Source organism: Euleptes europaea, chromosome 6 (assembly GCF_029931775.1).
Source record: "Euleptes europaea isolate rEulEur1 chromosome 6, rEulEur1.hap1, whole genome shotgun sequence".
NCBI lineage: Eukaryota > Metazoa > Chordata > Lepidosauria > Squamata > Sphaerodactylidae > Euleptes > Euleptes europaea.
Genome location: NC_079317.1, coordinates 3,763,759 through 3,781,324, shown reverse-complemented (window position 1 = coordinate 3,781,324; position 17,566 = coordinate 3,763,759). Strand labels below are relative to the sequence as shown.

Genomic DNA, 17,566 nt, shown 5'->3' with positions numbered 1-17,566 from the left:
AAGGGTGGTTGTTTGGGCTGTTGCAATCCTGCCGCTGCAGGCCGTCTCCGCCTGACTACAACAACTTCAATGCCAGAGCTCCAGAGCCCTCTTCTGGTTTTGCTAATAAAGCTCAAACCTCCTGTGCTTGACTGTGGTTGTTGCTTATGCAATATAGGTGGGAGCAGAGAGAGCCACAATTTCTGGCTTTGGACTGAGGTCTGTATTTGTATGTTCATGGAGAACACATAACCCCCCTGAAGTCTGCAGTGCAGAGTTAGAAACTCATGTAGGCTTCCTGGTGCATGAATGCCTCTGCTCTCTAAGGTGCTACTGGACTTGACTCTTCTACACGGCCACCTTCTGAAAAGCTCTGGGGAAATAGCTGAAGATGGTCAGCCAACAGTGGACTCCAAAGAGCCCTGGGCTAGAATGATGCTGTGGGAAGCCACCAAAAACCTCTATGGGGGGTCAGCAGCTCTAGCATCTGGAAGTTGCTAACACTATGATTGGGACTCCCAAATGTTGTTAATGGGGAGTTGTGTGTGATTGGGACTCCCAAATGTTGTTAATGGAGAGTTGTGTGTGTGTGGGGAGGTTGTTGTCTAAGCTGTGCAGCTGCTCTAGGCTGCCAATGTTTTCAATAGTCTCTGGGCAGTTGTTATGTGAGAGCCAACCCAGAGTACGCTGGGAAATATCTTGCTTTCCCCTCTGCTGTTCTTGTGGGTAGCTTCTGAGGAATACCTAACTCGGATAGATGGTGTGCATGTGGGTCTGGGGGCAATTGAGACTTCATTCTGTATTTTCTTTGTTGACTGCCCGTTTGAGAGATCTGTGGGTAAGGCCATAGATAAGTTTCTGATGTTACCATTTTTTCTGCATCTTCCCTGCGCAGGGCAATGGCTCAGTGGTAGACATTCTGCTTGGCATACAGAAGGTCCCAGGTTCAATCCCCAGTATCTCCGGTTAGAAGGACCAGGCAGTGTGAAAGACTTCTGCCTGAGACCCTGGAAAGCCACTACCAGTATGAGCAGATTATACTGATATTGATGGACTAATCGTCTTGTTCAATATAACGCAGCTTCATGTATTCTTCCCTGTTAGCCAATACTGGCACTTTGGTATTACTTTGGCTGTGGCTAAATTTCTAACAGCTTCTATGTCTGTAAAGTGCTGTCAAGTTGCAGCTGACTTGAAGCAGCCCTGTAAGATTTCAAGGCAAAAGACGAACAGAGGTGGTTTGCCATTGCCTGCCTCTGTATCACCACCCTGGACTTCCTTGGTGGTCTCCCATACAAGTGCTACCCTGCTTAGCTTTCGAGATCGGGTTAGCCTGGGCTATCCAGGTCAGGGCAAGGATGGAAACAGAGGGTGGTATTTGTAAGACTTGTTCTGTCCAAGACTGCTGGGTCATCAAATTGAAGAAGAGTTGGTTTTTATATGCTGACTTTCTCTACCACTTAAGGGAGACTCAAACTGGCTTACAATCGCCTTCCCCTCCCCACAACAGACACCCTGTGAGGTTGGTGGGGCTGAGAGCTCTTAATAGAACTGTAACTTGCCCAAGGTCACCCAGCTGGCTTTGTGTGGAGGAGTGGGGAATCAAATCCAGTTCACCAGATTAGCCTCCGCCACTCATGTAGAGGAGTGGGGAATCAAACCCGGTTCTCCAGGTCAGAGTCCACCACTCTTAACCACTACACCATGCTATAGTGTAGATTGTTAAATATCCCCAACTGTTCTGTATGTGGGGAGGCAGCAGTACAAACGAAGCATCAAGTTTCTCTCCACTTGCATTAAATACATTTATTGCAAACATCATTTTACACAAAAATAGGTTATCTTTCTCTCTAAGCCATTCACATGCAACAAAAGAGACCAAAGCCAAAAAGCATCTGGTGTACCTTACAACGATGCAAAAAAAAAAAAAAAAAAAAATTAACCTATACAAACGTCACACAAGGATGGTCAAATTATTACTACATCTCTTTACAGAAGGGCTCATCCATGCATGGGGCAGGGTGGGTGGGGGCAGCAGCCGAGGGCTCCACCGGGGCTTCCTAGGAGCCGGAGGTGTTGTTGCTGCCGAAGCGCTGGTTGAGGCTCTGCAGCAGGTGCTTGGGCAGGCAGTGCCAGGAGCTTGCCAGGACCTCCTTGAAGCACAGGATGGCCTCCAGGCAGAGTCTACAGGAAGAGGAGAGTTTGGGCACGGGTGAAGAAACAGAAAATGCCCCCCACCCCTGCCGTCTGCTTTGCCAAAAGGCCCAGCCCCATCTCCACTGAACTGAGACCTTCACAGCTTCTATTCACTGCTCTGTAGTTCCTAACCCCTGAGCTGAAAGTGAACATTTATTTACTATTTAAAACATTTATCAGCTACCTTTCTACCCTTCTCCACTCAGGGTGGGTTTTTTTTGGCCATCAAATCACAGCTGACTTCTGGCAACTCCTGGTCGGGTTTTCAAGACGAGACATTGGGACATGGTTCGCCATTGCCTGCGTCACGCCTCTGGTATTCCTTGGAGGTTGAGCCAGAGTCGAGGCTGAGAGTGTGACTGGCCCAAATTCACCCAGCAAGTTTCCATGGCAGAGTGGGGATTCGAACCTAGGTTTCCCAGGTATATTAACCAATATACCATGCTGGATCTCTAAAACAGTTATTGGCAGTCCTAACAGAGATTTTAAACTCACCTTTTATGTGTTATATAAAACAGTTATACAGCACGTAAAAGGTGACAGTTTAAAATCTCACAGACTTTATAAAGCAACAAACTCTCTCCTGCTATGTGGCCACCCGATCCTGGCTTGATCACTGAGAAGTCAGACTTTACCTACTTCCCCGTTTTAATGTTGTATATACAGATGCAAGAGCTCTGAAAGTTTGTTTGTTTAAATACCTTACAAGAGATTTTGGTTGCAGAGAAAACACAAGGATCTCATTACTATGTGCCTGAAAAAGAAAGCGCATACAGGTTAGTGGTGGTGGACAATGCCGTAAAATCACAACCGATTTATGGTAACCCCCATAGGGTTTTCAAGACAAGAGACGAACAGAGGTGGTTTGCCATTGCCTGCCTCTGCCACCTACCCTCAACTTCCTTGGTGGTCTCCTATCCAGGGACCTGTCCTAAACCTGCCCTGGGTCTGCTGCCTCTGAGCATGTGCAAAGGGCAGTTTCCCAATTACTTCAGCCCTTCCCTTGTGCATGCGTGTTTAAGTGTGAGCAAGTGATTAAGGCACGCAAGGAGGAATTTGAATCACAGTCTTCTCTCTTAGACAGGAAAACTTTATTGCTATGAATTTAGCTAAAGCACAAGACAGGGAAAGTTTACCAAGCCTGCTGGATACAGATCTTCCTGACTCTGTATTTCCATAGTACATTAGTGCCGCCCAGCTCCTGGGGCGGTGCATCAATTGGGTGCCAAGAGCCACCCCAAAGCCAGGTCAGGACACTTAAAGCACAGCTTCTAGGTAACTCCGAAGGTCAACCAACTCAATAAGCCAGTGTTACCCTTATGCCCAATGTGTCTAGGTGAAGGACCACAAGTACTTTTTCTCCCTATCCCTAAATAACAACTCAAGGGCATCCTATGAAGCTGACTAGCAGTAGATTCACAACGGACAAAAGGATATAAATACTTTTGTACACAACAAGTGACTGAAATGTGGAATTCGCAACCAGAGGAAGTAGTGATTGCCACAGGCCTAGACAGCCTTAAAAGACAGATTCATAGAGGAGAAGGTCTCTTAGAGGCTACTAGCCATGGTGGCTAAAGGAAACCTCCACATTCAAAGGCAGTAAATCTCTGAATGCCAGTGCCAGGAGGCAACATCAGGGGAAGGCCTTAGCCTCTATGCCCAGTCGTTGGACCCCCAAAGGAACTGGTAGGCCACTGTGTGAGAGGATGCTGGACTAGATGGACCCTCTCTGGTCTGATCCAGCAGAGCTCTTCTGATGTTCTTACCATGGTTGAAAGCAAAAGAGAACAATGTGGTGCTTATGCAAAGGTGTGGCTACCCCACAAGCCCAGCCGTGGCTCTCCCTGAGTTGTCTCATGCCAAGATATATGCTACCAGAGGTCCCCCTGCCTGTGTGAAGTTGCTCCCTATGGTGTACCAGTGGAAAACGCTGGGAGAGGTTTTGCACCACATTATTGCATGAACTGACCAGATGGAGCCTGTGGTGTTTTGCAAAAGGCACACATCCCCCTCCCTTTTCCCAAGTGAACTATACTGTAGATGCACTTAAAAATAAACGAACAAGAAACTTACTGCTTTGTGATGGGCAAGTAAATTGTTAGCGCAGCCGCCAAAGACAATCACCTCCCCCTCTTCACTGGCACAGGCTGTATGCCAAAGCCTGCAACAGATGAGCCACATACCAAGTGTAAACATGAATTCCAGAGACAGGAGCGATGCACAGAGAAATGCTTGGCTGGAATTCCAGGGGTGACAGGGGACCGCTCATGCAGCTAAGCAGTTCCCACTGTGGGAGAGTCAAGCTGCACCCCATGTCTGTGGCAGCTGAGCAATTCACTTGAACTGGCAAACACCTCTGCGGTGGAAGGGCTGCGGCTGACCTGCAGGTTCTCAAGGTGGTTCTGTATTTCTACCCAAGAGCAGGAGTCCCCAACATGGTGCCCACCAAGTGCTTGTAGAAAGTGGGGGGGGGCTAGATGAGGCTCTCGCCCAACAGGTGATCTGACTGGCTATGCTGATGACATTTGACAACCATCAACTAGCTGCCTGGGTTAAAAGACAGCTGTAGACTACAAAAAGCTGCTGAGAAGGAAGTTGATTCCTTTGAAATGTGGTTTGAAGGAGAGTTTTACAGTTACCCTGGACTGCCAAAAATGCGAATAAGTGGGTTCTAGGTCAAATCAAGCCCAAACTCACTCTAGAAGCTGAAATGACCAAACTGAGACTATCGTATATTAATCACATTAAGAGAAGACAATAGTCTGGAAAAGACAATTGCAGCAGGAAAAGAAGAAGGCCCAACATGAGATGGATTGACTCAGTCAAGGAAGCCACGGCCCTCAGTTTGCAAAGCTGTTAACCATAGGATGTTTTGGAGGGCATTCATTCATACGGTTGCTGTAAGTTGAAAGCAATTTGATGCCACATAACACATACAGACCATGGTTGCATTGTATGTATTCTAATGCAAAGTACAGATTTGTGCTGCTCTCCTTACCGGGGCTTCTCTATGTAATTGTGCTCAAATTGTATCCACTCATTTTTACTGATGCAATAAATCCAGGCGTCACCTGAAATAAACACAGGAGATGTTTGCAGTTGGAGGTACTTTCTCATGAGTGACAAAATAAGCTGAGTTCAGATACAATGACAGAGTCTGCAAACTTGCAGGTATCGCGCTTGACGCCCTTCTCTTACTTTTGGCTATTCAGACTGTTTTATTTAGAACTGTGTGTATTTAAAGCAGTCCTCAACTGGGATTTTAAATTTTGGTTTTATGTTTGATTTACAAACAAGAAGGTCAGCAACTTCCTTTTTTAAAACAGCACTCAAAATGTCAAACTGCACACCAAACACATTGGAGCTGTAAGCCCACCAATCCATTTGGCTAACAGAAGTGACTTCCTCCAATGCGAGAAAACAATCCCTTGTGCCAGAAGATGTGACCATTAGAAGAAGAAGAGTTGGTTTTTATACCCCGTTTCTCTCTGCCTTTAAGAAGTCTCAAAGCGGCTTACAATCATCCTTTCCCCTCCCCGCAACAGACACCTTGTGAGGTAGGTGGGGCTGAGAGGGTTTGGACAGAACTGTGACTAGCCCAAGGTCACCCATCAGGCTTCATGTGGAGGAGTGGGGAAACCAACCTGGTTCACCAATTAGAGTCCGCCACTCTGGAGGAGCAGGGAATCAAACCCGCTTCTCCAGATTAGAGTCCACCGCTCCTAACCACTACACACTGGATTTATTTATTTATTGCTGTCAAGTCACAGCTGATATATGATGATCCCCCATGTGGTTTTCAAAGCAAGAGAAATTCAGAGGTGGTTTGCCATTGCCTGCCTCTGTGTAGCAACATTGGACTTCTTTCGTGGCCACCCATCTAAGTACTAACGCGACCCGACCCTGCTTAGCTTCCAAGATCCGATGAGTCCGGGTCAAGGCAAATGCTAGGGTACAACCCGTTATTTCAGATGTGGTTACTAACAAGCAATAGAACCCCCCCCCCAGCTGTCTCACCTTAAAATAAAAACCAAAAACACTTCTTCAAAGGGGTGAACCAGGTATACGTGTGTGCCTGTAAAGAGCAGCACAGCTATTTCCCACACCCCTGCGGCAGACGGATAAGAATAATTGTTTTTTATATGCTGACTTTCTCTACCACTTAAGGGAGACTCAAACCGGGTTACAACCACCTTCCCCTCCCCACCACTGACACCCTGTGAGGTAGGTGGAGGCTGAGAGAGGGTGACTAGCACAAGGTCACCCAGCTGGCTTCGTGTGTACGAGTGGGGAAACAAATCCAGTTCACCAGATTAGCCTCCGCCGCTCATGTGGAAGAGCTGGGAATCAAACCCAGTTCTCCAGATCTGAATCCACAGATCCAAACCACCACTTTTAACCACTACACAACACTCGCTCTCTCTGGATAACTGCCAATTGCACCAAGAAAAAAAACACCCTAAATTTGGCCACATTATGTGGAAAGGCCCTTCTGTACAAGCTGATGACCACGTTTGGGCCTCATGGGAAGTACTTACTCAGCGGCTGCTTGTCAGTGGTGAACCCGCCAAAGAGAAAGAGGTGGTCAGACGAGACTGGCGTTAAAGAGTGCCAGGAGCGGCCAACGGGGGATACCCCTTGCGTGGTTCTACAAATGGGGAAAACCACCCCAAGTCAACATGGTTGGAAATTGTAGATGGGGCTGAAAAACCCGACCGTTTCCCCCGCCCCACCGAAGCAGCAGGTCATGTCCCTGGCAGGGGCGAGGAACCCGGGAACCTACCCAGACTGGCAGCAGCTCTACAGGTTGTCAGGTGAGTGTCTTTCACATCATTTCCTAACTCATACTTTTAGCTGGAGATGCCGGGGATTGAACCTGGGACCCTCTGCCTGCCAGTCGGATGCTTTACAACTGAGCCACGGCACCTCCTCATAACAGGTCTAACAGGAAGAAGGCAAACCCCTAGAAAGGGCAAGTGGGAATAATGTGTCTAGATACAGCCAGACCATCAGGGGAGCCCAGCATCTACTCACATTTCATGCCACTCCCATGTATCCAGGTTGAGACAGTAGAGGTCGTTCATTCGAGAGTCCTGATATGAGAGAGAAAGAGACCAGAGAGAGACAATCTTAGCACCGTCTGCTCCCTCAGGGACAAACTGCCTCCCGCTCTGGTCTACTGCTTACTCGATATCTGCCCCCAAAGACGTAGCCTCGGTTCCCAACTGTGGCACAGGCATGGGCAGCTCGGGGAGAGGGCGATTTACCCTGAGGGAAGAACACCAGAAAGCATTATTCAGACGGCATTTTGGAGCTCGATAACCCACCACAGAAGTGTCATGGGCAAAATATGTGACTTTCAATGTAACTCCCTGCCCCCAAAGGACTTTCCCCAGGGGTTGAGTGTTTCAGAAAATAAAACCCTCCCCATGTCCCCTTCCCTCCATCTGTGTCATCTGGGTATTTCCTGGGGTAAGACATACACACGCTCCAGAGCCAAACAACCTTTCCCACAGTACTGTGGCCACAAGCATAGTTTGGCACACACATTTCCTAAGGCCACACGGCACCCCTCATGTATTCTCTCAGTAATTCTTAAAACAGCCCTGTGAGGAAGGCCAGAACTACAGTGCCCACACTGCAGATGGGGGTGGGGCTGAGAGGGTGGCTTGTCTACCACTAAAAGCAGGGGTCCCCAAATTTTTGAGCCTGCGGGCACCTTTCGAATTCTGACATAATGCGGTCGGAGCAGCCACAAAATGGCTGCCGCAGCAATACCTTCAGTCACAGTGAAGATCCTTGGGCTGGGATGGTAGCTGCTGCCAAAGCTGTGTTTTTAGAAATCTGCACAGCCAATCAGAAGCCGTTCTGGGAAAAAGTCCCAGCAGGCCCCATTTACTTTCTAAAAACACTTGGCGGGCACCATGTTGGTGACCCCAACCAAGACTTTAAGGCAGGACTCTGAGCTCATTCCTCCTCACCAACTTTTCCTGACTGCTATTTAGGCCATCTATGGTTTATTTTCACTTCCCAATTTACTGCCCAGTTTGTGGGGAGGACATCTATAAGTCTTGGCGTCATCGTTTTTCAGGCTTGTTTGATACCTTTATTGGTTTTATTGGGATTCTAAATTTTATCATTGTTCTATGTATTTATAAATTAATTGTTGAACTCTGCATATTTTATGATGTGAGCTGCCCTGAGCCCTGCTTTGGCAGGGGGAGGGCAGGATATAAACATGAGAAATAAATAAAATAAATAAGTTCTCAGTACACTATGCTGAATACTATAATGAATGAATGAAAAATTTTATTGTATAGCCATTGGCCATCACAATTTGCTAAAACAAATAAATAAAATACAAATGCAATAGATTCACAAGTAAAATATTAAATAGATAATGGGATATACTAAAACACTTCAATTTAAAAGAAAAGTAGCTGCTTCTTCCAATACCACGATAGACCTTATTTTCTTTGCTGCAAGAGCAAACAAAGAGACTCTGTATGATGCATGTGCATCAATATCAGATAACAGAAGTATAATTTTCTCTGCATCCGAGTATGTATTGATACCGGATAATATTTCTGCCAAAATGTAGCCCTTGGGTCTGCATACAATGGGCAAAATAGGATGTAATGAGGCATGTCCTCCAGAGTTGAGGATCCACAAATACAGACACATTGATCCCTTGGGATTCGAGAATAGCGCCCCGCCAATAAAGCTCTCGGCATAGTTTGGATGAGTAATGATGTGAAAGACGCTCTACGATTGTGATTTGCGACATTGGTTAAATAGGGAGTTCTGTGCTGATTGCTAAAAATATACATTTTCAGAAAGATTACAAGCAGCAGCTGGGAGAGTGAGGGGGACACACAAAATACTGCATAAGTTGCCACTCTGGCTGTCAAAGAGAAACGCCCTTACCGTCGTCACAGGCTGGCTCCACATAAAAGTCTCTGTGTCCAGCATATGGACGTGGTCGTTCCATCCTCGAGGAAGACCTGAGTTCTTTAGGCAGGAACAGAGAGGCTGTTAGAAGTCACGCAGCTCCTCTTGTTTGTGCGGCATTTTCGATATTCACTACCTTGAACAACTACATGGCGTCCCCATACATTTGCCTTCTCTGTTGTGGCCCCCACCTTATTGAATGTCCTGCCTGAGGAGGTCAGAAAGGCTACCACTCCCCTGGCTTTCCACAAAGTATGCAAAACTGAGTTATTCAAGAGGGCTTTTCTACGCAGGCACAAAAGAAGAAGTTAGATGGCCATCTGTCAGCAATGCTGATCCTATAAATTTAAGCAGATGATGAGAGGGAAGGCATTTTGGCCATCTTCTGGGCATGGAGTAGGGGTAACGGTGTATGTGGGGGGAGGTAGTTGTGAATTTCCTGCATTGTGCAGGGGGTTGGACTAGATGACCCTGGTGGTCCCAACTCTATGATAATGATGCACAAAGTTACTTGGACAAATTACTAGGGACTGTGGTCTATACCAACATGGCGTAGTGGATAAGAGCAGTGGTTTGAAGCGGTGGAGTCTGATCTGGAAAATACTGCAGGACTGGATCTCCCCCCTACCTTGTGCTTCTGCCAGCAGCTCCTGTGCATCCAGAAAACCTTCTGTTGAGAGTTGGGGAACCCTACAACATCACAGGGGTGGGCGTTGACCTTTTTGTTCTTCTTACCATGTCAGAGAACTGGGTTCCATCACTGGCAGAAGATGAGGGATGCTGGTGGAAGGGGAACAGCTGCCCTGCTGAGTCCTTTCATAACTTTATCCCATAAGATCCAACCCAATATTGTTATCTTTTGCAGAACAATTGTTCCGGGTTATAAGTAAAGACACAAACATTCTCAGCAGGATGGCTGTCCACAACTGTGAAGACCCTGACTGAGAAGATTCTGGGGTGAAAGAAGCAGGACTTACCCAAAAAGAGGTTTCATCAAACTCAAACGTTCCAATTTGCTCTCCTTCGGGGTAGTACCCATAGCCACCGAAGAATATCAGCCTGGCCAACAGAAGGGATAGAAGGTTAGCAAAAAGAGACAACCTTGTGAAAAACTTGCACCAAGCAAGGATTTGCCTTTAGGACTAAATATTAAATTAGGTTCTTGTCCACCTCTTGAAAAATATCATCTGGAATCTTTGGGGGATACTTCCACTGACTATTTATTTAAATGAAAGGAACATACACTCATCCACTATGATCTTGGGGGAGGGTGGGACTTGCTGAAAGCACCATCCACAAAGTCAGCAATGCACACCATGGTACTGCAGCAGGGCCTTCGCAGTGGTAGCTCCGAGGCCACAGAATATGTTTCTGGTCAAGGTTATGTCAGAGGAAATGCAAAGCCTTTCTTTGTCATCAGGGAGTTTCCAGGGGCCCTGATATTTTATTATTTTTAGCTTCCCCTCCCCCTTAAATTGCTGCTTTTGTGGATTTTAGGTGAACAGGATTATTATCACTTTATTTATTAATTTATTTAAAACATTTGTTGGCTGCTTTTCTACCTTAATGGAACTCAAGGTGGCTTACAATAGAAACAGAACAAAAACCATAAAAATACATTAACAAACACAAATTAGAATCACAATTTACAGCTTCCAATAATCAAATGTGGTCCTGACTAAATATCAAAAGTGAGGAAGCCAAGCATCTTTATTCCGTTGGAAACTGCCTCCAACGACACAGACTAGAGAGGATGTGAATCCGAAGTAAAACTGATCCTGCACATTTCTATATATAGTGGCTAACCTATGCAAAGGTATATTTAGGCCTGGAGTTCTCTCAGCTTTCATTCCTTTAACAGCATCAACTATCTCAGTAAGTCAAAAAAACATTGCTTCTAAGAACTCTGTATCCTGTTGAAGTTTAGGAATATTACTCTCTTAAAGTACATTTTGGATAATTTTAATTCTTAGTTCTTATGATGTCTGTATTTCCTGATAAAACTTCTTAAACTGCTTTTCTATATCCTTGGTTAAAATAAATTAATGTATTATTATTTATTGATACAGAAGGAATTAAGCCAGATTCTAGCAGCACCTTAGAGACCAACAAGATTTTCAGGGTATGAGCTTTTGAGAGTCAAAGCTACCTTCATAAGATACAAATAGGAATGGAGATTCTGGAGTAATTAGTCTGTCCTCCTTTCTTTCCTGGGAAGTCAAGCAGCAAGCTTTGATTATTGAATTCCAGACTCATAATACTGCTGCTTAACATTGCTTACAATCACACTTTCGAGCCCTAACTGTGCTCTTAGAGTTCAATATTTTAATTTACCTCCTGATTTCTGGTTATTTTGTGCATAACTCTGAGTTTGAAATAGATCTTATAATCTTCTCATTATTTTTTAAAACATCTAGCCTGCAGGAATAAAAGTCTTTTTCATTTAGACACCTCTTCTATAGGCTTTAACTGTGGCCCCTATTACCAGCCATGTAATAAACTGGAGTAACATCATTCACAAATAGGCCATCAGTACTGGATTTTACCAGCTCCTGCGGTTCCTCCCTCTGGAGAGCCCAGTCCCTATTTTTCAAATTACCACCTACACCCCAAGACAAGATTGCTGCTCTCCTGATCAAGTAAAAACTTTCTAAAATCAACATCCAGCACACTTTATTCAATCTGCAGGCCATGAAATAAAAAACAAGGCCACCCAATTAACACAAACGACATTAAAATTAAAAACACAAGGCATGTTATGCCAAAGTTGAGTGGGTCGGCAAAGTACAACATGATTCAATAAGTAACAGAGCCCCCGGCGCGAGGAGAGATGGATAAGGAACAGTGAATAGGCTGCGAGCCAAGCCCATCTTGCCTGCCGCTTTTTATTGAAATGACCCAGCCAATCCCGCAATCAGTTTAGGAAAAGCAAGCCCTGCCTGGAACAGTCAAACTTTTGTTCTCGCCAACTTACTTGTTTTTATACACCCAAACACCAAGCTTGTCTTTTGAGGACGGAGGAACCCCCTCGCATTCCACCCGGACCCACTGTAGGACTTTATCGTTTGTTCTGGAATTCAGCATGTAGAACTACGATGGAGGAAAGGGGAAAGGCAGGTTTGGCACACATAAACACATCTGCAGGAACGCATCTCAAACCAATTACTGAAGAGCCAGAAAATTATTTACAGCATGGTGTAGTGGTTAGTGTTGGACTGGGATCTGGGAGAACCAGGTTTGAATCCATACTCTGCCATGGAAGCTAGCTGGGTGACCTTGGGCCAGTTGCACACTCTTAGCCTAACCTACCTCACAGGGTTGTTGTGATGATAAAACAGAGGAGAGGAGAATGATGAAAGCCACCACGGGTCCCCATTGGGGAGAAAGGTAGATTATGTATTATAAAAGAAGTAAACATAAAAGAAGTAAATATAAAAGTAGTCTTTCTCCCCAATGGGAAACCAAAACAGCTGACATTGTTCTCTTCTCCTCAACTACAGAAATGGGTTGGAGTGCCTGTCCTATTTATTTATTTAGTAAAATGTTCACCTCCCACATTTCCTCGTGGTTCACTGAGATTCTATGAGGCTTGGTTAAAGTATCAGGGACTTTTAAGTTCAGAAAAAAGTTGACAGAGAGGTCAACTTGCAACTGTGCATTGTGTGGAATAAAGCACAGACAAGAATGTTTCCTCCCTCTCTCCTAGTACTAGAACTTGAAACTAGTTTACAGTAGATGCAAGACAGACAAAAGAAAGTAGTATTTTTCACACTAAGGGCACATTCCTAAGCGGGGGCAAATCAGCTTAGGAGCCAACAAGACCCTGTGCTGGCGTAAGTGCCCATTTATCCCATGATAGTGGGCACTTATGCCAGCATGGAGGGCATTTCTGCTGGTGCCTGGGCACTGCGGAGCTGCACCAGCCTTCCACGTCAGCGCAGCCTCCCGCCAGTGTCCACATGGTGAAAGCCCCAGCACCAGCATCCCGGGATGCGTTCCCAGGGGCAAAGCTGCCTTTAGGCAGTTTCCTAGCTCCTTTTGCCCCAGGAATGTCCATTCCCGCGGCTGCTCGGCCACACCACCTTTTTAGGTGGCATAGCCCTGCTTCCCCTATGAGGACTTTCCAGCGCTATTTTGCTTTTTACCCCTCCTACAACATTTCTTTCTTTCTGTGGCGGCTGGGAAGCTTCTTAGGAGGTATCCCAGCTGCGCCACTCCCAGCCGCCACGGAAATATCCCCCTTAGGAATGCACTGCCTAGGTAGTTGTCTTGTGTAACTCACTGCTGCAAGATACAGGGTTGGACAGATTTACAGAGGACAGGTCTATTGTTGGCTACTTGCTGGGTTCAGAGCCAGAATGAACGTTAGAGGCACTCAAGTCCACCTGTTGGGATCTCTAAAATGACTACCAAAACCCAGAAAGAAGGTCCCATTATGCAAGACCGCCTGACCCATTTTAACTCAACACACTGAGGAACAAAACTGTTCATGCTGCATATTTCGCCCCCTCATCAAACGACAGACCTTATTTGTGTTGCCTCGCGCATGATGCCCTCCAAACAGGTACAGGACCCTGTCCACACAGACGGCACAACTGCCCGACATGGAAGGGGGCACGTCTCCCGCTGTCCTGTGCTTTGTCCTGGCAAGATAGCGTGAGAAAGGCTTTTGGTTAGACAGCAAACCGGTCCTTTTGAGTGTTTCTCTGTTGCTTCCAATAACCAGTAGAATCCAGAGACCCTACAGCATGACTGCTGCCTCATAATCACGCCACAGTCTTCCAAAGCATGTCTATGAGAGATCTTTTTCTGATAAGCAGAACATTCGGGCCCAATTTCAGTGTGATGCTGGCAAGGCAAAACCGCTCACCTGGGAGACTTTGCACCCACACAGCTTCTCAACTGAGGTGGGCTACCTCCTGTGAAAAACAACACATGGCACATGTAGGTGGTTACATCAGATGGTGGCCTCTTTCAAAGACGTGACTGCAAAGTCCCAAAACTCTGCGCTTCAGCCTCACCACCGCTGCGTTTAAACCAAGCCTCACATCAACAGGGATGGATTTTAATGGACTCATTTTACATGACCTGCCTTGAACTGGTTGAAGGAAATGGGGTGGTAATTAAAATGGCTAAACAAGAGGAAACAATTGATTTAATCCATTTCTCCTCCTACGGGGCAGCAATTTCCAGTTTGTTTTAAAACAGGGTTCCATTTAAAAATATATTCTGCCTTTTTCTGGGATCCACCTGGGGTTATGCCTACCCCCTCCCCGAATGCTTTTCCTTGGTCTGGAAATAATCCCTACTATCTGATTTCTTTATTTTTAGAGCCAGTGTTGTGTATTGGTTAAGAGTGACAAATCCTAATCTAGAGAACCAGGTTCGATTCCCCACTCCTGCAGATGAAGCCTGCTGGTTGACCTTGGGCCAGTCACAGTTCTCTCAGAACTCTCTCAGCCCATGTGGAGGCAGGCAATGGCAAACTACCTCTCCGACATTGAACACTATGGGGTCACTATAAATCAGCTGTGACTTGATGGCAAAATCACACATGGGGTATATTTATTTATTAAAATAAATATACCCCGCCTTTCCACTTGGCTCAAGGCAGCCAACTCCTTACATTGGCAGTGCCTATATAAAATGACCACTATTGGTATCTTGGAAAGTCCTGAAAATCAATAATGTAATATACAACTTTTCAGAAAAAAGGGAGTGGACATTAAAAGCTAGCCATCAACAGCATGCATTTTGGAGTATCTGGAGTTTAGAAGTTCTCTCAATGACAGGTATTAAAGGAGATCATTCTCCGATTATATTGTATGCTTTGTTTGCCCGAATGATTTCCCTCTTTTGTTTTATAATTTGGACAACTACAAGATTGAAAAATGACACTGAAAAGTAGGACAATGTAGTCTGCTCGAGTTGTTCTTTGATCTTTGCTTTTTTAAATATATGCTGGATAGCTTTATTTTTTCCCCTTTCCCCCTCTGTACCCCTTATTATAAAATAGATAAATCTTTTTTAAAAAAAGTTCTCTCAAGTCTCATACCATCTTCCAGTTTCCATATTGTAGATCCAGATCTCATCTCTAGGCAGGTAGAAGTCATAAAAGCCCCTCACCTGGGCATTCTGCAGCAGGGCAAAAAGGGGGAAATATCACGTCACCCCAGCGATAACTAGTTTTAAAATATCCTAGGTTTTCACTTTGTGCCAACAGCAGAAAGAATCCCAAGTTATACCCATATATTTGTACTTTTAAAAGAATGCCAACTCCAGCTGAAAAAGTTGGGATGCTGCATTGGAAAGTTCTGCTCCTGTTTGTTTCAGCCAGATCCCACTCTTCTACCCAGTTTTTAGGTTTGGTACAGGGCTCAGTACAGAATCAGCAAGGGGTGCCTTCTGAAACACACGAACACATGAAGCTATCTTATACTGAACCAGACCCTTGGCCCATCAAAGTCAGTCTTGGCCACTTTGGGGTCTCAGGCAGAGGCCATTCCCATCACCCACTGCCTAGTCCTTTTAACTGAAGATGCCAGGGATTGAATCTAAGGCCTTCTGAATGCCAAGCAGATGCTCTGCCACTGAGCATGTGGGAGTCCCAAGAAAAGGTATCCTGCCTGCTGCAGAACTGGTGGCCAGCTTCCTCCTCCTCCATCCACACTGGTAAGCCTTTCTGCATCTTTTCCAGGCCTCTCCTCTGTGGGTCCAGGGAATGAATGAGCAGCTTCTTCTGCTTGTGTTCCAACAGGAGAAGAGTTTGGGAAAGGCTGCTCACCTTATATCCAAATATACTTTATTCTGGCCTCTTTAAACAGAGGCCAGATCTAGATTTCTGGCAGCGTTTCTAAAGGGACTAAATTTGTTTTCAGATCCAGAGAAGCTGCTTTCTCCTACCAGATGCCAATCCTGACGTTCCCTACAAAGTGTCAGTTTGCTTTAGCGGCCAAGAAAATCCAGGATACAGCTGTTTTTAACCAGGGTGTTGAATATATTTAATTACTAGCTTCTTGGGGGTCAGACTGTTCTAATGTAATTTTAATTTTAATGTTTTATATGATAGATTGTGATAGCCTTCGGCCACAAACAATAAACCTTTATTGTATCTTATTGCACCTTATATCCACCCCACACGAACATGCATTGACCATCGGTGACTGCCACATGGCCGCTGCGTTCGGCAGGGCTGCTGTTCTCCAGCTGGTCAAACGTCTCCTCCTCTGGTATGGGGAGATCCTCGTCTGCTTGCAACTCTTCATTGTCATCTGCCATGCCAACACTATGGTATTGTACTGTGAAGAGAAAGAAGGATAATTGTGTTGATTATACAATCCATTTGAGCCAAGCCAGATAGCATGGCAATGGCCCTTCTTCCCCACCAAGGCAGAAGGCACGAACGTGGATTGAGAAACCCATTCCCTGGTTTCAGGAAATGCCCTCCAAATGCCGAGACTTGGCAAAGGCCCATTTTTAAAAGGAACTTCTCATAATTCATAAAAATCACAGTCCTGCAGAACACCAATCGCTACCTGTGTTCTAGAACGCTTCTAGTGGTTCCATAACATGGCTCCCAGGTGGATTTTTGCAGTGACGTGATGCATCTGAACTTACCTGGGACTCCTCAGCCGGCAGAATGGAAAGGCAGGGGGTTACTGCACTTTGTATTCCCAGCTATGTATTAAGAGTTTGAAAATGTTGTAAAAAACATCACTTTAAAAGGGGTTTTGGATACCATGGCTTATAAATGGTTAGAAGACGTCTTCACAGCTAAAGGGGCCAAACAAAGTGCGAACAGTATTTTTTATAACGTTTTCAAACTCTTAATACATCGCTGGGAATACAAGTGTGGTAACCCCCGCAGTTAGATATGCATGCTTTGTCAATTCAGTGACCCATTTACAAGCCTTTTTCTGTTCAAATATGACAGAACTTGGCCAGCAAAATGTTACCGTCTCTTGGACTGGCCTTGGAAAATTCAGCTCACCAAAGCATCCTTTGCCTGGGACCAGGTTACAAACAGGGCTGGGCTCCAGGTTTGGCAGCTGCTTTTGCACTCCACTCCCTCTCTCTTTAATGACACCCATCAGGCATAAAGAACTCCTAGCTTGACACTCCTTTGTCTGCAGTTAAGACTGTTGGGCACAGCTGACAGCTGGTCATAGGAGACAATGGAGAAATCCAGTACTTAGCTGTTGCTGTGATCTGGAAACAGTGGGTCATCGGTGATCTTGCACTGAGCAGGGGGTTGGATTAAATGCCCTGTCTGGCCCCTTCCAGCTCTAGGATTCTGAAAATAGACGCAAATACAGAAGCATCTGTTTTTTCAAACTTGGATATGATTTATGTGTGAATATGAACCACTCCAGTCAGCTTTGGAGGCCCTAGAATCACAGAGTTGGAAGGGGCCATACAGGCCATCTTGTCCAACCCC

General features: G+C 45.6%; 1 protein-coding gene across 1 annotated transcript; it reads right to left on the bottom strand.

Moving 5' to 3' along the window:
- Positions 1–1,999: 1,999 nt before the first annotated feature.
- KLHDC2 (kelch domain containing 2) lies at positions 2,000–16,423 on the bottom strand. The gene is made up of 13 exons (XM_056852233.1): positions 16,252–16,423; positions 15,185–15,264; positions 13,655–13,772; positions 12,104–12,219; positions 10,107–10,188; positions 9,106–9,189; positions 7,366–7,446; positions 7,213–7,271; positions 6,717–6,826; positions 5,177–5,249; positions 4,252–4,339; positions 2,877–2,929; positions 2,000–2,163 (listed from the first exon to the last, which is right to left on the bottom strand). Exons 1-13 carry the CDS (start codon positions 16,405–16,407, stop codon positions 2,040–2,042), a joined length of 1,224 nt encoding a protein of 407 aa, XP_056708211.1. The 5' UTR covers positions 16,408–16,423; the 3' UTR covers positions 2,000–2,039.
- Positions 16,424–17,566: the final 1,143 nt, after the last annotated feature.